Source organism: Drosophila ficusphila, unplaced genomic scaffold (assembly GCF_018152265.1).
Source record: "Drosophila ficusphila isolate 14025-0441.05 unplaced genomic scaffold, ASM1815226v1 contig_436, whole genome shotgun sequence".
Taxonomy (NCBI): Eukaryota; Metazoa; Arthropoda; class Insecta; order Diptera; family Drosophilidae; genus Drosophila; species Drosophila ficusphila.
In genome coordinates this window covers 538,912-558,888 of record NW_025064352.1, presented here as the reverse complement: position 1 = coordinate 558,888, position 19,977 = coordinate 538,912, and the positions used below count along the sequence as shown (strand labels likewise).

General features: G+C 36.6%; 2 protein-coding genes and 3 long non-coding RNA genes across 7 annotated transcripts; 3 read left to right on the top strand and 2 right to left on the bottom strand.

Annotated features, from left to right (window-relative positions):
• Positions 1-412: 412 nt before the first annotated feature.
• LOC108098262 (voltage-dependent calcium channel subunit alpha-2/delta-3) lies at positions 413-11,978 on the top strand. Its single transcript, XM_017201061.2, has 11 exons — positions 413-1,142; positions 5,828-7,157; positions 7,335-7,511; positions 7,568-7,645; positions 7,717-8,093; positions 8,149-8,300; positions 8,385-8,890; positions 9,045-9,287; positions 9,351-9,444; positions 9,515-9,936; positions 10,274-11,978. Exons 1-11 carry the CDS (start codon positions 982-984, stop codon positions 10,382-10,384), a joined length of 3,651 nt encoding a protein of 1,216 aa, XP_017056550.1. The 5' UTR covers positions 413-981; the 3' UTR covers positions 10,385-11,978.
• Positions 11,979-12,207: 229 nt separating this feature from the next.
• On the top strand, positions 12,208-13,510 carry LOC122320267. The gene is made up of 2 exons (XR_006245610.1): positions 12,208-12,257; positions 12,314-13,510. It is a non-coding gene; the product is annotated as an uncharacterized LOC122320267 (long non-coding RNA).
• A 185-nt stretch (positions 13,511-13,695) lies between these two features.
• Positions 13,696-14,764, top strand: LOC108098253. The gene is made up of 3 exons (XR_006245612.1): positions 13,696-14,128; positions 14,181-14,303; positions 14,426-14,764. It is a non-coding gene; the product is annotated as an uncharacterized LOC108098253 (long non-coding RNA).
• Positions 14,765-14,859: 95 nt separating this feature from the next.
• Positions 14,860-16,330, bottom strand: LOC122320266. Of its 3 annotated transcripts, none has more exons than XR_006245608.1 (3): positions 16,311-16,330; positions 15,620-16,244; positions 14,860-15,566 (listed from the first exon to the last, which is right to left on the bottom strand). It is a non-coding gene; the product is annotated as an uncharacterized LOC122320266 (long non-coding RNA). The 3 variants fall into 3 exon arrangements; XR_006245609.1 differs by having other exon boundaries at positions 15,620-16,105; positions 16,165-16,324; XR_006245607.1 differs by having other exon boundaries at positions 15,620-16,324.
• A 287-nt stretch (positions 16,331-16,617) lies between these two features.
• On the bottom strand, positions 16,618-19,966 carry LOC108098252 (protein tyrosine phosphatase type IVA 1). The gene is made up of 4 exons (XM_017201046.2): positions 19,522-19,966; positions 19,296-19,462; positions 17,945-18,076; positions 16,618-17,884 (listed from the first exon to the last, which is right to left on the bottom strand). The coding sequence occupies exons 1-4, from the start codon at positions 19,639-19,641 to the stop codon at positions 17,773-17,775; spliced, it is 531 nt and encodes a 176-aa protein (XP_017056535.1). The 5' UTR covers positions 19,642-19,966; the 3' UTR covers positions 16,618-17,772.
• Positions 19,967-19,977: the final 11 nt, after the last annotated feature.

The window sequence follows — 19,977 nt, the reverse complement described above, 5'->3', positions numbered from 1 at the left end:
AAACAGGTCCCAAAGAATACAAAATCTCTTGAGTCAATAAAGCTGTGAATAATATCCATAGGCATCGAAAATGATTTTTGAAACTCTTGGGGTGTGAGTATCTCAAAGATTCTCTTCTCGAAAACTCTTCCGAAAATGCTGAGAATCTGCCTCTCTGTTGTGAATATGCGGCACAAAGGAGAGACGCGTGGGAAATTCAATGGATTCCCTCATGACAAAATCAATAGATAAAGGAAAACCGACGAGAACAGCTGTTTGCGACATTCAAAAGGTAAACAAGAAGAGCCACTAAAAATAGGACTCTCTCTCTCTCTCGGAAGAGAGAAAGAGAGCGAAGAGAAAAGAGAAAGCATTTTGGGGTATGCCAGAAATCCGATTAAGTTTTCACCCATTTTTCAGTTGTTCGCAGCTCTTCGACGTCGGCGGTACGGAAAATGGAAAAGCGCGGAAATTTATAAATCGACCGTCCACATATACACCAGCTCACATACACTCACAAACGTGTTCCATATGTGTAATCAAATCGTTCGGAGCCCCGCCGTTTATATATAGAAAATTTCAAACGCACGCAGCTCGGAGGGAAACTAAAATACGAAAATAAATTACGAAAATCGTGGCCACTTTTCAGAGGCGATATCGAAATGAATAGAATCGCGTTTTCTACGGGTTCGCGTTAATCGCAGTTATTATCGTTATTATTATTCGCATTACGCATACGCCCCGTGTCTCGGTCGGTTGTGTGTGTGGTGAAGAGCGAAAAGAAAAGCACTGCTGACGTCGCAGTCGGCGTTGCGACTCCACCCTAAATTGTATATCAATTTTGAAGGGGTTTTTCGGGTTTCGCGGAGTGTACCGCCTGCTTGACCACAAAACGGGGCCAAATGCCTCGATATAGTCCATATTAGGCAATACCAGTGAGAATCGAATCGAACCGCTGCCTGAGAGACCACAAAACAAAAAAACAAGGAAAATGCGAGAAAAATGTTTGGTTTATGCGAAAAGTTGATGACACATTTCGCTGTCATTTTGACCGCATTTTTCCTCTCCCAGCCGCTATTGTTGTTGCTGATTTGCGGGCCGCATGGCGGCATCTCCCCCTCGACCTCCACCCACTGGGCGGAGGCCTCGGCGGCGGATGAAGCGTAAGTGTGCCACCCACCAGGTGGAAATTGGTCAGCGCATTTTTACATTTAACGGACACGCAAGGATACTGGAATGGGGGGAACTTTGAAAACCAGTCAATTAGGCGGCGTACACGCCTCCTTCATCTCGTTGTCAACGGTGCTCGTTAATTTTTCGTACATTTTATGCTAATTTTGTTGGCAGCCGCCGCTCCTCGCTCGCGGCATTTTTCTTCTACGGAAAATTCCCTGTAGGCATTAAATGGGCTTATTCGGCTGCGGGCTGTGAATGGGCTGATGTTCACGCCAAGCGAATTTGGGTTACATGTTTTTTTATTATTGTAAAAGAATCATCTTTAGGTAAAAACGAAAATTGCATTTAGAATTAAAAAGCATACAGAAATGTTGACACCATTTTAGGGATTAACTGTAATATACATATAACACAATTATGTCCAAAAACAATTGTTTGCGTTAACAAATAAAACTGAACATTACATTTTCTTGGTACTTAGTTTGCTAAGCCTTCATTTCATAATAATTATGAATAGTTATTTACAGACATTTTGGCTGAATAAATTCAGAAGAACTTATATGAGAACAATAAAACGTAATGCTGACAAATTACAATTTTGATAATGAACAGAGTTTGGCATCTTGACTTGGACTTTCCCACTTTCATTTGAATAAGTAATTGTATTAACTCATGAGATTCAGCTTACGTTGCTTTTAAACGATGGAAATGCAAATTACATATTTGCTGCATGTGCGTGCAAATGTAGGTTCGTGGAAAGCTGTATAGTGCAGCTCTCACAAATTACTGGTGTTTAATTAAGGCTCAAAAACAAATTGCTCATCGATTGGTATACACTTGTTTGTTTAAACGAATACATGAGCTTAACTAAAAATCTAAATGCAAATAATGCTTAATTTAAATGTGTGAAACAAACTACTGATTTAAATAAATGTTAACTACGTTGCGCCAATTTTTTTTAAGGTATTCTAAAGGTCGATCATTTTTTAAAATTTATTCGCATTGCGTGTTTTAGCGTCTTGTCTTTTGTTTCGAGCATTTTTATTTTACTTTGTGCCTTAGCTTATTTTACCCACAATTACTCATCCCGCTCCCTAAGATGTTTCTCTCCCTGATATTTCCATTGCTCGAGGGTCGTAGCTCTTTGCAATTTTTGTGTTTTACCCCAAGTTCTCATAAAGTCACATTAAAATTATTTGTCTGACATGCTGACTTTGGTAATGACGCGAACAGGTAGAACCGGTGGAACCTCTGACGCCTATTTACGCTAAATGAATATTTTATTGGACATTTTGTTTGGGCCCGCCAAACATCATGCCAAAAGTTACGCAATTAATTAAAGTAAATGGGGACTGGGGTAAACCAGAGGTTGTATGTTTTTTTGACGACGTTTTGCTAAACACTTTGTCGTAAAGAGTTTCAGATTCAATTATGAATATATAAAATTAAAATTTAAAACATATTAACCACATACTTCTCAAATAGATTAAAGTTTCCATAGAAATGACCCAAACAGCACTCGGGAAATCATAAAACTGCCAATTTTAATACTGCAGATTTCAACGTTGATCACCTACAAACGATTGTAATGGGAATATTAACGAACCTACATTCAACATTTTCTCGCTTCGACAATTTTAGTCCAATTTCAAAGTGGCACACCTCCGAATGTTAATAATCGAAATCTTAATGTTGGTCAAATTTCTGCTCCTATTCATGACAGATTTTTAAATTTTCGATGGTTTCCCATAATGGGACACAAAAATGGACCACCAAAATTTCTAACTTCGACAGTTTTAGTCCGATTTAAAAGGGGCATACCCCAAAACGTTTTCATTTATTAGTGGTTGAATTTTTTACCCCTGTTGTGTCAGATTATTCCAAGTTTTCCATTGTTTGCCATAAGGTAACTTAAAACGGGACCACCAAAACTTCTAGCTTTAATCATTTTAGTCCGATTTAAAAGTGGTATACCTGTAAACATTTGTAATTAGATTCTTAAAAAAACTGCATTGCAAATTGTTTATTTGAGGATGATCGAATTTTCTTTCATGACTAAAACTTCGAAGTTTTCAATGGATGGCAACAAGGTGACCCAAAACAGCACTCCAAATCACATATCTTAGCCGAATTTATTCTGATTTCAAAGTGGGATACCTCCAACGTTTGTATTTGTATTGTTAAAGGAACAACATTTTAATTTGTTTATTTGATGCTCGATTTTTTGACCCATATTCAAATGACAAACTTTTAAATAAGTGTGACAACATTAAAAAAGTTGTTGAACACATGGGAAAGTTATAAATAGATGTAGATCGCTTTAGGATTTTGGAAAGCCGAAAAAAGCAAACACACTAAATGTCCCATAAAATGTTAGCAAGGCCACATAAATTATAATAAAGTAAATGTCCAATTAGCCAACTACATGATGAGAGAATAAATAATCAAATATTAAAGACCGAAAAACCCCATAATAAAATTTCCCCAACCAAATTAGCGCTACCAAATAGCCACAAAATTGTGGCCTGGACAAAGGCAGAGACCGAAAATCGTTTAATGTCCGTTTGCATTACAAAGAATATTAAATGGGAAATAAGGACTTTTTGCGCATTGCAGCACGCTGAGCATTAATAGAATATGGCTATTTAAGCCCGAGGGAACCGTAATAAAAATTCAATCTAAAATTTTAACAATGCCGAAATTGAGTTTGGCATATCTTATGAAAAATTGAACACGTTTTATTTTTCTGCTCGGCCCGCAACAATGTACAATATATGTGTGAGCAAATAAAATCATTTCAGTTCTGATTCATACAGATTTATACAAAAAATACAAGTACAACTGCTGTTAATATTTTTAATATGATTACGTCAAATAAATCTTCCCCCACGCTGCCAAATGATTTCCGCTTCAAGTGTCTTGTCAAAAGTTTCTGTGATACCAAGATTTCATTTACGTTTTGAGGGCACTTCTGCGACCTCCTGTAAATGATGTACATATTTCATCCGAGTACTTTTGTGGTTGTGGCCAACAAGGGCCATCTAAAACAATGTCGGACGAGATACGACAAAGCAATGTGGACAAATTAATAGAACAACTCCAGAATGTAATAAAAGCCAGAGAGGCATTATTCATTTCCAACTAACAACCAGCGACAAAAACAATTTTTGCCGAGCGCCGACCGGGCCAAAACACTCGAGGGTGTCGGTGTGCGTTCGAGGGCATTTTGTGGGTTGTGTTTCGGGGTGTTTCGCTGGCGCTGGCGGAATAACTGTGTCAAAGGCAACGTCGGCGGCACAAGTGAAATGAAAATGGCCGAAACAGCGCCGCCGGCAGAATCGGCGACATCAAAAGCCACGTCAAGAGATTCCCGCACTAAAAAGAGCCAAAGAGCGGTATGATATAGTGCGGTCATGCGCAGGCTGCCGATGCCTTTGGATGTTTATAGTAATGACAAACTCTCACGCGAACAGTTGTCAGGCCAGTGCAATCCACTAAATACATTTTTAATATGTTTCCCAAAATACACTAACGACTTTAATACATTGTATGAAATTAAAAAGATTGCAAAAACCTTTATGACAAATTCAAGGAAACTTTAATACTCTAGTGTAACTATAAAGAAAATTGCTATTCACACCATAAACTTTTGAAAAACATGAACATTGTAAAGCTTGTTTTGAAGTTGATTGAATTCATTTTTTTTATTTAATTAAAACCCACAAATTGTTTTCTAGGCATTGAAAGTGTTGTTAAAATGTTCCTTATTCCTTAATCAATTTGCTTAACCTATTTTGATATATTTACTATATTAGGCGTATAAGTTAATGGTTGTTTATCATAGTCACAAGAAATCCATTGAATTTAAAGAGTTCTGCGTGTTTTTTAATACAATTCGCTATGTTTTTTTTAATATTCTGTGTCTTCAATACATTTTTAGTTCGTTCGTCAATGAAAGTAGAGTAAATATACATATATAGTAAGTAGACTTTAAAAGGGATTTTCGCTTTGGCTTTAACAAAAACTATTTAATGCCTTTGGCATACGTCTTACACTGTCTCTAGAAAAACTAAACCCCCCAAATTTTTACAATCTATCGTTAAACTTTTTATTGCTTATCGCATGCATTAACTAATGGAATCGTCCCGAAAGCATGCTATATCTTTAAGAGAACTCGTTTTTTAAGAGCATCAGGAAAGAGAGTAGAAGAGAGAGAAGCTGCGCGCGCAGGCACTTGTTGATTTCTCAACATTGAACAGCTGTTCGTGGTGAAAGGTCCAATTCGCTGCGTCCTCTTTTGCGGCCAGGTGGGGAAGGCATAAAAAAAAAAGGTGCAAACACCACCCACCGCCCAACGCCCCTGCACGCCACTGGCTAACATGTGCGCTAATTGAATTAGTGGAACTCGGACAGGTGGTTGACATCTCACAGGCGCATTTCTGACCTACACGAAGTATTGTTAACATTTCGCTCCTGCAGGGGGACATTTTTTACAAGCAAAGATTTTTTTAACCAGTGTATGAATTAAAAGGATTTTTAGGAAAAAATTTAAGTGGGTTAGATGTGCTTTTACATAAAACCATTAATTAAAGGAAATATAAATTCAAAAATCCCCATTATTATATTAAAGTATACTGCCCTTATTTTCAATGATTTTTTTGTTCCATTCAAGTGTCGGCAAGTGGGCCACCCAGTTTGGCGAGGAGCTGTACGAGTTGGCCAAGAAGATCACCAAGTCGCAGGAGATTAAGGAGAAGTACAAGGAGTACAATGCCCGCGTGGAATTAAAGAACGGCACTGAGCTAATCAAGTCGATCACTAAAAATGTAGGCAGGATGCTGGCCAGAAAAATGGACGCGGTGCGATGTATCCAGGAGCGGGCGGAATCCGTTAACGCCAACTTCGAGTTCAATCTGACGTACGCCCTGCAAAACTTTTCCTATATATCCAGCAAGTATTCGGCCTTTAATGGCAACAGTTCCGAGGAGCTGTCGCCAAATGAAGCCGAGTTTGCCCGAATGTATGACGATATGGAACTGAATCCGGACACCCACTTCTACAATACACCGGTGGACACGGAACACAGTTCGGTGCATGTGCCCTCGAATGTGTGGGATCGTTCGACCGAGGTGCTCAAGACCATCATGTGGTCCGAGCAATTGGACGAGGTCTTCCGTCAGAACTACCAATCGGATCCGGCGCTATCCTGGCAATACTTTGGCTCCGATACGGGTATCCTGCGTCATTATCCGGCTGCTCAGTGGCAGGAAACGAGAGCAAATCGAGATGATGCCGATACCTATGATTGCCGGAAAAGATCGTGGTACATCGAAACGGCCACGTGCTCAAAGGATATCGTCATCCTGTTGGACTATTCGGGTTCGATGACTGGTTTTCGGAGTCACGTGGCCAAGTTCACCATCCGCAGCATCCTCGAGACGTTTTCCAACAACGATTTCTTCACCATTTTGGCCTATAACGAAACCGTGATCGATATCATACCGTGCTTTAAAGGGGCGTTGGTCCAGGCCACACCCGAGAATATTGAGGTGTTCAATGATGCCATTCAGGAGTTGAAGAACCCGGGTGGATACGCCAATCTAACGTTGGCCTACGACACGGCCTTCCAGCTGCTGCAAAAGTACTACGATAGTCGGCACTGCAGCGCCAATTCCACCTGCAACCAGGCAATAATGCTGGTCACCGATGGCGTGGCCGGCAATACCACCGAGGTCTTTCAGAAATACAACTGGGGCAACGGCGAGAACGGAACTTTCCATATGAACACTCGGATCTTCACCTATTTGCTCGGAAAGGAGGTCACCAAGGTGCGCGAGATCCAGTGGATGGCCTGCCTGAATCGGGGTTACTACTCACACGTTCAAACCTTGGACGAGGTGCACGAGGAGGTCCTCAAGTACGTCGACGTCATTGCCACGCCCCTTGTTCTGCAGAACGAACAACATCCGCCCACCTGGACGCACGCCTTCACCGATAGAACGGTAAGTTATTAATCTTCACTAAAATTAGTTAACTATAAAGTGAATGGGATCTAAAAAGTCAAAGGATCTTAAGATATTAGAGTATCATTTTATAGTTTTATAATGAAATTATAGTAGGGTTAATTAATAATATTTTATTAAATGAAATCCAATTTATATGTTGAATTTTTCTTATAGTACGATCCCAAGACGTCGACAGAGCGACGACCTCGCCTTGTGATAGCAGTGGGAGTTCCCGCCTTCAACCGCTTCTATCGGCAACCCAATGCCACCGATACGAGGGCCCGTTTGCTGGGAGTCGCTGGAACAGACGTGCCCGTGGAAGATATAGACAAGCTGACACTACCCTACAAGGTACATAAATAAAACATAACTAATATTCTTTGGTACTAATGAGCACTTTCTTTCAGTTGGGGGTAAATGGTTATTCCTTTGTGGTATCCAACAACGGCTATGTTCTGCTGCATCCCGATCTGCGACCCATGGGCGTAAGTTATTTCTTTATATTTATATTCATATATTGTAATTTTTAACAATTTTTAAACTGTTTCTTTCCCAGACCAATGGACGATTGAATCCCAACTACAACAGCATCGATTTTACGGAGGTGGAACATCTCTTTGACGATACAAGTCCTCGTGAGCCTGGCGAGTCCATTCTAAATATTCGCAACGCGATGGTGCGCCACGAGAGCAACGAGTTCCTGGGAATACCGGTGAAGTTCCACTACGACAAAATGCGGCGCGTTTCCAAAGAAACGCAGGATTATTTCTTTGCCCCGTTGCCGAACACACCGTTCACTTTGGGAATCGTAATGCCAAGCGTTTATGGCAAAACTTGGATTAAAGTTGGCGAGGAGGTGGACAAGAATAAGCACATGAAAATTAATATATCCGATTTCTTTATGGGCGATAACTGGAAGGTTCATCCCGATTGGTGGGTATTGGGTTTTTCTGTAAATCAGATTATTTTAATGCTGCTTATTTAACAGGGTTTATTGCAAGTACCACTATCTGGAGGGACACGAATTCAAGACTCCGGAGGCTGAGTTGCGCGAGTTTCTGGGCAAGATGGTTCAGAATGATTGGAAGTGGCCGGAACAATATGCTGAGGACGAATCTGATTGGGATGATAAAGATGATTGTAAGTATCTTAATCGTAAACGGATCATAAATGTATATAGAAAACTCAATTTTATACTTAAATGTAATTTTATTTTTCTCTAAGTGAACTGTGGCCGCAAAACGCTGGGTGACGATGCCTACTATTGCAACAAGGAGCTGGTCCATCTGCTCATCTTCGATGCCAAGGTAACGAACTCCAGTTACGGAGTGTGGCGATTTGAGAACGATGAGGAGCGCCAGTTGATAGAGCGGTTTGGTGCCGATCTGCGATTTGTGGCCACCATGAGTGGCTTGACCCGCTGGCAATTCATTTTCGGGGAAGTGGAGGTGGACACGGATCGGGAGTTCGGCGACTACCACACCACGGCCATCGATGAGACCTGGTACAAGAGCGCCATCCTGCAGCACCACGAGGATCGTTCCGAGGGCTTTGTCTACTCGGTGAAGCACTACAGCGATCCCATGGAGGACAGCGAGGTCAAGGTCACCGCCTCACACGCCATCTTCCCGAGGGACGGCGGCAAGGAGGCGCCCGCCTGCGTGGTAGGATTCCAATTTTCCCACGCTCGCATGTGGGAGCGATTCTTTAACATCACAGCAGTGGATCATGTGAGTTCAAAATTCACTAGTATAATTGTAACTTAATCATTTATCATAATAATCATAATTGTATTTGCCGGATACTTAGTGATTCCTATAAATTAATATTCTATTTAGCTTAAAAATGTATTTAATTTATTTATATTTTTTATACTTTATTTAGTGCAAACGATGCTTGCCCATTTGCACGGACGACGATGTTGATTGTGTGGTGATTGACAATAATGCGTACATCGTGATCGGCCAGAATATTAATACCACTGGCAAGTTCTTTGGCGAATTCCATGGCGATGTGATGGCTGAGATGGTGGACAAGGGCATCTTCCAGAGCATCGAGGTCTACGATTACCAGGAGCAATGCAAGGAGGAGCCAAAAGCTGGTAGCGATGGCCACAGTCTACTGCATGTAAGATATTTATTATTTACCTAACATATATCCCAAAAAAAGTATATATTTCATTTTTTTTAGCCCCTTCGACTTTTGAGTTTTGGCTGGAAATGGCTAATTGCCGAGATTTTCTTTCAATACCAAAGGATTCAGTGGTGGGCAGATGGAGCGCCATGTAAGAATTTATACATTTTTTTAACTTAACTTTTTCGTGCAATATTTAATCTTTAATTTACCCATTTCAGTTATGGAATACACGGATGAAATCGAGGATGAGTACGTAGCCGTGGGCGATGGCGGAAAATCTTCGGCATCTAAGCCAAAGGACAGCAGCGATGACGAAGATGCCCTGTTCGATGAACCCGAAAAGGAACCCGTATACAAGGCCTGTGACATGCGATCCACGTTGTATGCCCTCAACCCAAAGGCTTTAGTGGGTATCAACGACGTCGTGGAGGCGCCGTCAACGAGACCGTTCCATGTGAAGAAGATCCCCAACTCGAATCTTCTGCTGGTGGTGGTAAATGTCCTTATGCCATCGCGCAACGTTCGCCTGACCACCGAGCCCCAGCGAATGGAGTATGGCAATGAGTTTCCTTGCTACAAGCTCAACATGAGCTTCTACGAACGGCGACGCATCGAAGAGTGCTACACGGAGCACGAGGATGTGAGTATTCTAGGGGAATATTTACCTCTAAATATGTATATAACATTTACCTACCTAGTCCTCACTTGTCACAAATATGCCTTCAAAAGATAATTATGTAATTCTTTTTTGATTATTTAATTTTAGTTAAACAAATTTAGATTCAACTTCTGATTTATATATAAGATTTTTTCAAAAATGTACCTAATCCTCAGTTGTCATATGTTGCCTCCAGAAGTTGATGATTTAATTCTTCTTATCCATATTATTATTATAGAGTATATAATATTCCTATATTATTTATAGGAAACTTTTGTTGATTTTATTACTAAAACTATAAATGTTTGTTTACTTTTAGGAGGAACTGTACACCTATTGCGGCAATGCCTCGCGGCTGGGTTTGACGCTTCAGCTGCTGCCGCTGACCATTATTTTAATATTTTACCTGACGCACAACTTTATGCGTTAGGAGAAATATGTACACAAAACTATATATTATACAACTATTATGTACTATACGCGACTACGATCGGTTTGTTGTTTATACATATACATATAAATATATATATTTTTGTTTTTATAGATTTTAAACTATGCCGTAGTCCAATACTTGTCGAATGTTTAACAACAACGCAAAGCAAACCAAAACTGGCACAATCTTCGGTACTAAAAAACCACTTTAAGCAAGAACAATTTCAACTCTTAGACTTACAAACTGCGCCAAAAGTTACGAAACTGGTCTTACTTTATTTTATAAATGTAGTGATTTGAAGGAGGCTGCTGTTGACAGAGGAGGCAACTTAAAGACCAACCATTTAAACGAGGAACCCCTTTCACACGATGAGTTTCCTTTTCCCCAGCTCCTTCAACAGTTTCTTAGAATATTAAAAAAGCAAAGTTTTTTATATACCTAACGCCTATAGATAAAAAAAAAACAACGTTTCACTGACTATTTTGATAGATTAATATGGTACAACCAATGCCAAATATTAAATGAATAAATTAGCAAAAATTAGTAAAAGCGAACAAAAATAATTCGAGTGACAATTATTTTTGTAATTTTATAAAACTTAGTTGATTTTTTACAACAATAAAAACGTATGAATATGATAATAGGAGTAAACGATGAAAGAACAAAAACAAAACACAAAACATTTACTCTTATTATAAATATTTTGTTATTTGGTCCCAGGCGAAAAATGGGAAAATGGTTTTCTTTTGAGCACACAGCCAAAAATCGGTTTACAAAAGATAATATTAGTATATTAGTGTGGCAACAATTTTTTAATATGTTCCCTCCCTGTTTTGTAAAGTGTATTTTATTGAATATAATGTTTTTAAAACGGCAAAGTTAACGCACAGATTTATAAAAACCAAATATAGGACCACCTGTAAAGTATGCAATACTTCTTCAATGCTGAGTTCAAAACCCATCTATAATTTACTGCTCTCTTCTGGCCTTACACTTAGTCAAAAAATTTAGCAAGATTTACACAGAAAATGGAACGGAAAACTAAACCTAATATGAATACCAAAACCTAATTGCCTTTGTATCGTATTTCGAATGTGGAAACAATTTATGAACTTTATGAATTTATGCATAGAAACCAAAAAAAAAAGGATAAACAAAAAATGTAATATTATAAAGAAGACAAGTTAAATTAAGATAATTTTCAAGGAAATGAAATCAAAATGATGACGGCGTTTTTAAAGCTGAGCTAAGATGCTAGGATGAATGGAAAATGAAAAGAAAACAGTTAACTATTAAATGTAATTTTTTAAACAAACTGAATTACTAATACAACATTTATTTTTTGGAGTGTTTAAACGTTGTAAATTATAAAAAGAATTACATAAGTAAATCTAGTCATTATGGTATACGTGGATTTGCCGCAAGTTCATCATCTAATTAATGTTCATCTCTATGAGTTATTGACTCTTTTTAATCACATTTTATTCAATTTCGACACGTATACACAAGGTATATGACATGTCCACTAAACTTAAAAACGATAAACATTTTAAATTTCCTTAGCAAAATAAATGAACTAATCGTCAACATATATTTTATAGTGTTTTATTTGATTTATGGTGTACTGATCTGGTAAGAGTTGTTATAAACGGTTACTTAATCGATTGATTCCGCGGCATAAAATGGTTTCAAGTTCAAAGCATTTTAGAGCAGAAAATCAGCGGAAAATTTATACAAGTCATATTATTGCCAGTGAAAGTGAGAACTCGTTGCTGTTTTAACACGGTCGGCAAAATACTTTTAAAAAGGTTAATATATAGCAATATTAATTTTAATATTAAGTATTTTTTCAAATACTATTGCAGCAAGCGTAAGTAAAAAAATACATGATTTTCGTTTTGAATGTAATATTAATTATTATTTTAGAATACTGATTTTGTTTCGGATGGCCTATATAGAAACGACCAAAATAACCGGGTTAATTTTCCTTACCCAAATCACAGACAGAGATCTTTTATGTCAAATCAAGAAGAAAACATGGAACATTTTCCACAAAAACGTCATCGAAGAAAATATAAAAAACCTTGAATAGTGGAGAGGCCACATAAGCAACAAGAATTGTTACAAGAAATTCGTGACCAAGAAGAATTTGTTGACTCAAATGAAGAACATCAAGATCCCCCCCATCGGAAGGAAGTTACGAGTCCCCAAATCATTATCATGGATATCAAAACCTTAGACCTTATCACGTTTTAAAACGTGATGCAGAGAAAAATTTAATCTATGAAGACCAAGGTAAAGAGGACCAAGATCTGGATGACGTTTTCAGCCAAAGAAGAAATACAAAGCAAGAAAGAAATCTGAATTTACAGAAAATACCCCTACAGGACTCCCGGGAAAATCTTTTTCCACCAGAACACCGTCATCAGAATGAAGATGTTTATGTAAACAGCCAAAAGCATCTGGAACCCGAGCTTCTCGGATAACTGGTTCAAGTTCAACAGAAAATGCTAGATATATCATTGGAAATAAAAATCGAGAAACTGTGAGTCCCCGATCCAAACCTGATCAAAAGTTTGTAGATGACCACAATACTTTCGAACCAAAATTTCGATCTGGTGGGGAGGATCTGGAAGAATCAGAAAATACCCTAGGCAAGGCAACTAAACTGGTCCATCAGTGGGCCGAAAGTCTTTAACCGAGATCTTAAAAGCAAATAATTTCGAACAAGGCTCCAAGAACGTACAGTCCCAATATCAAATATTACTTGAGAAAAAAATCAATCAATTGATTGATTCAATAAAGCAACTACGAGAGGACTATAAGCTATAGGATTTAAAAAACGGAAGTAAAACCAACGAGGACAAAGAAAAATCAGAGACAGCTAAACCTTCAGATAAGGAAAAGGACAGCTGTGAAGAATCAAACGATAAATTGGATAAAAATAAGAAAATTGATAATTCGACGGTCGAAGAAGAGTCAACAACGCAGAGCTCTGTTCTTTCTAATTCTACAATTATGCCAGTAACAGGCGGCGCTTCGACTCCTTCCATATCAACTCATGAACATGAAACTACAGGGTTGCCCATATTCGACGGACCCATGTTTTTTTTTTAAAAACCATTTCAACCAGAAAAAAAACAAAAATTTGGCGGTTGGCAATCTTAATCATTTAATTTGTTCCAAGTAGATTTGTTTACATCAATTTTTGAATATGATATCTTCCAAATGGCCGCCTCTGACGTTGATGGCGTATTGTGCCCTTTTTGCAGCAAACAAAATTATCATGTCCGATGAAGCCCATTTCAAATTGAATGGGACCGTAAATAAGCAAAATTGCCGTATTTACGCCACTGAAAATCCTGAGATTTCACTTCTTTCCACAACAATTAAGCCAAATACTTACAAAAGTGCGAGCTTGACCATGGAGGAATTGACGAAACTATTCGACGATTTGGAAAGGCTATATAAAATATTGCTAGGGGATAACGCTAAGATTACAACTACTACAAAAGAAGATTCCACTAGTTTTTCAAAATCACATTCAACCATTCCTCCTCCAATAACATCAGAGGGTCGTACGACTTCAGGCTTTCAAGTTGATCCACATAATAAAACGGGAAGTGAAACCTCACAAATTCATAATAATTTGAATCTTCAACCAGTTGTGGACGCAATTCAGCAATTAAAGATGGCAATATTTCATGATTTTAATGCCTTCAAAAAAGATTAAGACGAAAGGTACACATTAACCCTTTTTAAAAAATATATTAATAATATTAACTTTTCATAGAATGGAAAAACTGACCCAACTGCTTAAAGAGCGTGAGAGTGATAAGAAAAACGTTGGTAAGCGGACAAACCAGAACGCTACACCTAAGAACGATCAGTTGGAGGGAAGGCCGGAAGAAAAAATGTAAGCTATCCTTACACTACAAGTTAATCGTGAATTTCATTAAAGTTAGCAATGAAATTTTAGAGATTTTATTATTTTAAACAAATAATTCTTACAACCAATTTTTTAAAAACTTTTTACAGGGAAAAAAAGATCGATGAGATATTGGAAACAACAAAAGGTTTAAAAGAAAGTGAAGAATCTGAAGATGAAAAGAATCATGAAGTCACCACACAATTTCAAAATATAACTCAAAAACCTAATCACAATATTAATAATGTTACTGTCATTAACAAAAACAATACTACAACTCTCCCAACAAAAAATATGCAAACAACTTTAGGATGGTCAACTTTGAAACCTCAAAATAAGTGAGGATTTTAATAAGAAATTTAAACCTACCTAAATGTTATTACATCATTTAATTTTTAATTTGTTGATGAAAATTATGAAGAAATGATTACGCCTGGAAAAGTATGATAAAATAAACCCCACTTAAAATATTTAAGTGTTTTTTACCCAGTATCCGATATTTTTATTAATTAAGTTCCTGTATTTAGGTAAAATGCATAAGAAATTTTCAAATATATAACTTTATTTTTGGAGAAAAGGGACAGGGGTACAAGTAACTATGTCAGTAACATGGATGCCTCGGATTGCAGTTGAGGGGTTGGACATAATGGACTATGAACTGGTGGCGGCACTAAAAGAATCTGCTGCCAAGGCTGGCTTATATTATTTATATAATATTGAATTGAATGGGTTTTTTATTGAAGGAGGTGGGTCAATTTCAAATGGACCTTTAGGATACGGCCTTGAGGTTTGATTTATTGGTAGGGAAAGAGGATCTAAATCATTTGGAGTAATATTGCGTTCAAGTGGCAATGGGGCAATTTTTGAATTTTCTGGTGGTTTTGTTGGTTTTGCTTTAATGACTTTTGTATTACCGAATGGAGAATCAGTCGAAGTTGCGTTTCCAACAATTAAATCGCGTTTCACAAATTCCTCTTTGTAATCTGTGTTTCCGTAGATGCAGTTGACTATAATTACAGTGTCCGCTTTACCATTATTCACAGCTGCAATGTTATTATTAATGTTCGCACAAAATTTATTCGTAGAAGAAGGTTTTGTTGTAGGAAAATTCGGATTGGGTATAACAGGCACTGGATAAACATCTGCTGATCGAGCACCGAATTTGTTTTTGATCTTTAGCCCAACTATATTTGGATTAGGTATTGTTTGGACAGCGGCTGAGATGTAAACGACGCTCTCGTCCTTTTTTAGCTTTAAGCAGATGTAATTGTATTAAAAACTTTCAGAACTGGGTATAAACTTACTTGATCTTTGCTTTGGGTATGTGGCACCAAGAAAATAAAAAAGAATATATGGTTCCATCTCCACATCTCGAGCTTTCCTCAACTGTAAGTACCGAACTAAAAAAAAACTGTAGCAATATCGGATAAGCTTTAGTACTTCTAATTCGCAAGAGAGTTCAGAACGAATTAATTACCCTTTTGAATTTTTTGCACATTCGTAATAAAAGTAAAAGTAAGTTATGTCATGTAATAATAATAGATGAATTTATTTCACAATATAACATTTTTAAGCAACGGTTTTTTAACGCTTTTCTTTAACAATGATCCGTTCGACCATTTTTGACAGACAGTCTAAAAATGATTCTTCAAAAAGTAGAATTGTGTATATATTTCTTGACGTAATTCAGTGCCATCAGATTTCTGAAACGAAAAAATTAACCTCAAATGTCTTGCTGAAATAGCAAATAAAATTATTGTTAATATATTGGCATACAGAGCGGTCTTTAGCTAAAAGAAAAAAATAAACATTAGATTTAACTATATTAAACTTCATGTAACTAGCAAACCATCCTTGAAACTGCTGAAAACAAGACTAATTTTTACGGTACACGGGTAGTTGATCTCCGAGAAGTTCAAAAATAGTAGCCTTATTTAATTTTATTTCAAATTCCTTAGTAATTCGTTTAATATATGGAATTTAAAATTATCTTACGTTGTTTTCTTTTCCGTAGAAAAAAAAAGAGAGAATGTACTTCACATTTCGAATGTTTTTCCTAACTGTAAATACTGAATTGAAGTTTAAAATAAAACTTTATATATCCTAAACTTACCAATACCGCGCCTATTTAACAAATTTACTTAGAACGAATGAATTATAAATAAATACAGCTCGCTCTATTTAATTTGAAACCCATACTAACTTCTTTAGAAAATCAACTAAATAGCAACAGTTTAATTTTAATATAGATCATTTTTATTTCCTTGTAATGACTAACATTTTAAAAAATTACAATTCAATATTTTGGATAAATTATTTTGTAAGCATTATTTTTGTTTTTATTTTCGGCTTGTGTATTTTCTTCGTGCTTTTGCATCGCCTTCTTCTCACACACTATAATTTGTTAATTTGTTGTTTACAATAAGGTTTAATTTTTTTTCATGTTCATTTTCTCAATTTTTTTTTTTTTTATCGCTGCTGGTTTTGAAGAAATTTGTTATTTACTTGGTTGCTGCTCGCAATTATTGAGTTTGAATGTATGTAGTCATTAATGTAAAACTTTGTAGCGCTATTATACATTTATATATATTTCACACATATATGTACAAGAAGTTATGCATATATGTGCGAGGCTGATTGGTATTGTAGTGTTCAAATTAGCAATGTCTTTAGCATATTAAAAAAGTTTTAATGTAAATGAATTTATTTTTCATAATGAAAGTTTAAAATCAAATAACTACATATATCAATATATGCTTTGCTTCGTTGCTAGCTATAAAGTGCCCACATTATATAAAAAAGAAAAACAGTAAAATAGAAATAAAGCAGATATTCAGGGCTAAGATCCAAACTAATATACGATTAAGTACATTGTTCCGTGATTTTTGCTTATGACTGTTAAGTAGATATTTTTTCCTCACCCTACACTTTTTCTAGTTAGCTCTCTGAATAATTTTTGCAGTAATTCCTTTTGTTTGCTGATTTTCTGTTTTACATTTGATTTATTTATATCAGAATAGGTTGCTCCAGAACAACTGTTTTTTACTCGACGAGCCTTCTACAACCATTTAATGGGGTATATGGGTCGCTCATAATTAAGTATTTGCGTATAAGTCTGTTTTTATATGCTTTAGGTACAAAATTATACTCTTTTTAACTTGTGTAGGAGTGACTGAATCAAATGGTAAAATAACATTAAATTACATTAATTATTACATACAAATTACACAATTGTTGCCAATACATTTCAATTTGAGATTTGAGGAATTAATAATTACTGGGCTGGGATTTAATTTCTCTGTCTATATATTTTTGGGGTCTCTGTAGTACTCATCTCTCATTTTGTTGCCTATCAATTCATATTTCTTTACTTGCTTTCCTATCCGCTTGCTTTTTTTTGTTTTTGAAAAAATGAACACTTTTTATCTGGTGGGAATATACATATGGTTTTGGAAATCTATTGCACAGAACATGAATTCTTATGGCCATTTTTGTGCTTTAGTCGCGCCTTTGGCTTGTATTTTTCCAAAAAGGATAGCTGCTTGGCATTGATGGCGCCACGTCGTTTACTGAAAAAATATAAGTGTTAAATAATTGCAACCTCCTGGATTTTTTTTTGAAAAACTTACTCTCTAATCATTTCCACTGCTGCCTCATATTTCAAGCCCAATTCAATCAGTGCCAAGGCAACCAGGACAGGAGCTCGTCCCAAACCAGCCACGCAATGAACGGCAACGCAAGCCTCTGGATTCTGTTGGTATCTGAGGAATACACGCAAAATATTATATATGAAACGTTTTAGTTCCCCACAAATCCTACTTTGTTTAGAATAAACTAGATTGCTTTAGGCTAAGCCCATAAATCTGGGTCTACGCTTACCGACAAGTTTCATTATCAACAAATGCAGTATTATTATAAATTGCTGATGCTGCCTCGCCAGTATCATTGAGATTATCATTGGCTGTTAGGGGAATTGTATCTGTGGCCCGACCTGATGCTGCTGATAGACTGGCTCTGGTTGCTGAAGTTCTTATTGCAGTTGCAGTTGCTGTTGTTGGTGGAACTGTTTTTGGTATGTGTCTAAGCGAAAATCGCTTATGTTTGTAGTAGGTAAGTGTGGCGCTTGTGGACTTTCTAAAACTAGGGCACAGCAGCAGCGGTATCATAAAATAGCACACGAAACGAATCATATAGGAAGGTAAGGTAAGTTCTCGTTGATCAAGTTTGATAGCTTACAGGTAGTACAAGTGTTGTATGGTGGGTGGAGTTTGAATTTTTCTTTTTACAAAACGAAAACGTTGAGAGAAATATGATAGAAGGAATGTGCAGAAGTTTTGATTTAACTAAAATCTGTACAGCAACTGATAACTGATGAGCATTTAAAAATTATACGGTGTTAGCAGCTAAGGCATTTGCGGGGTCTACAAGCGGATTTTTATATATCTTTTGAATGTTCTTCTCTTTAATTGTGTGGATCATTTTTTTACAGCTCATTGGATTTGGGGCTAGCGCAGCTTATCGATTCTGTTGGCTTTTCTTTTGGCTTGAATTTAGAAATATTTTGGTTTCTTTTGATTATGTGGCACGAAGCAATAAATAATACTGAATAAATTGATAAAAATCACTTGAGGTATTATTTTTTTTGTATATTCGCATATTCATCGAATACGATTTATGATATCTTGGAAAATATGTTTTCAATAAAATAATATAATTCGATTACACATGTCTAAGCTAAGATTGTTAATGGAATAATTTGTACTGGAGCTGTGACGTAAATGTTAATTTTTAATACTACTAAAAAACTTAAAGCGCATTGAAATACTTGTTAATGGGGGTTAATTTTAAACAATGATAAGTTCTACATATAAATAGGTTCAGAGCTCCAGTGTAATTGTGAATTATAATCAAATGTTAAACGCTCAGAAAGAATTAAGTAAATAATCTACGCAAATGCAAGAGCGTTGGCATTTAACTTACTTATCCTTTAAGACCTCAAACCACTCATCAACGACTTGTTGAGGCGGGAAGGTGCCGTCCTCAAAGGCCAGGTCCTTGACAGAAATGCCTTGTGTCTCGAGCTCGTCGGTCTTATAGCTGGGCTCGCACACACGCACCACAGTGTTGACATTGTTCTTTTTTAGCTCCTACAATAAACGACATACAGATTAGAGGTTTTTCGGACTAAGACAATTCAAGGGCTTACCGTAATGTAATGGTTAATTGTTATGTCTGATGGTCGATCGGTGATTAGGAACTTCATGCCCTTGTACTCAATTAGAGCGGGGGCTGGGCGCAGATCTTTTTGACGCATGGTGATGCTCATAAACAATTACAAAAGCAGTTCTGAAGGAGTTAATCTGACTCGTGTGCACTTATGTTAAGTCTGTTACTTTCTTACAATCTTGAGGTGTTTTTTGTTTGGTTTTCACAAAGATTTGATTGGTTTTTTTAGCGGAAGTAATTTGATTTCTAGATTAAAAATTCAGCGTGTTAGAGGCTTACAATTGAATTCTGTTTAAGTTAAAGTTATGTATAAAAAATAAATATAAATATAATTAACTCCGTTTTGTATCGTATGCTTAAATGTTTTACACCGAAACACAAACCTAATGTATTATTTAAGTAAAATTATGTTAATTTTTTAATTTAAGTACAATTG

Bases quoted from the DNA above. Each gene is read 5' to 3' on its own strand.
- LOC108098262 (XM_017201061.2), top strand. From the start codon at position 982: ATGTTTGGTTTATGCGAAAAGTTGATGACACATTTCGCTGTCATTTTG. The intron at 8,094-8,148 runs GTGGGTATTGGG...CTTATTTAACAG, and splicing joins TGGAAGGTTCATCCCGATTG to GGTTTATTGCAAGTACCACT. The intron at 8,891-9,044 runs GTGAGTTCAAAA...TACTTTATTTAG, and splicing joins ACATCACAGCAGTGGATCAT to TGCAAACGATGCTTGCCCAT.
- LOC108098252 (XM_017201046.2), bottom strand. From the start codon at position 19,641: ATGAGCATCACCATGCGTCAAAAAGATCTGCGCCCAGCCCCCGCTCTA. The intron at 19,463-19,521 runs GTAAGCCCTTGA...CGTTTATTGTAG, and splicing joins CAATTAACCATTACATTACG to GAGCTAAAAAAGAACAATGT. The intron at 18,077-19,295 runs GTAAGTTAAATG...TGTATTCCTCAG, and splicing joins TTTGAGGTCTTAAAGGATAA to ATACCAACAGAATCCAGAGG.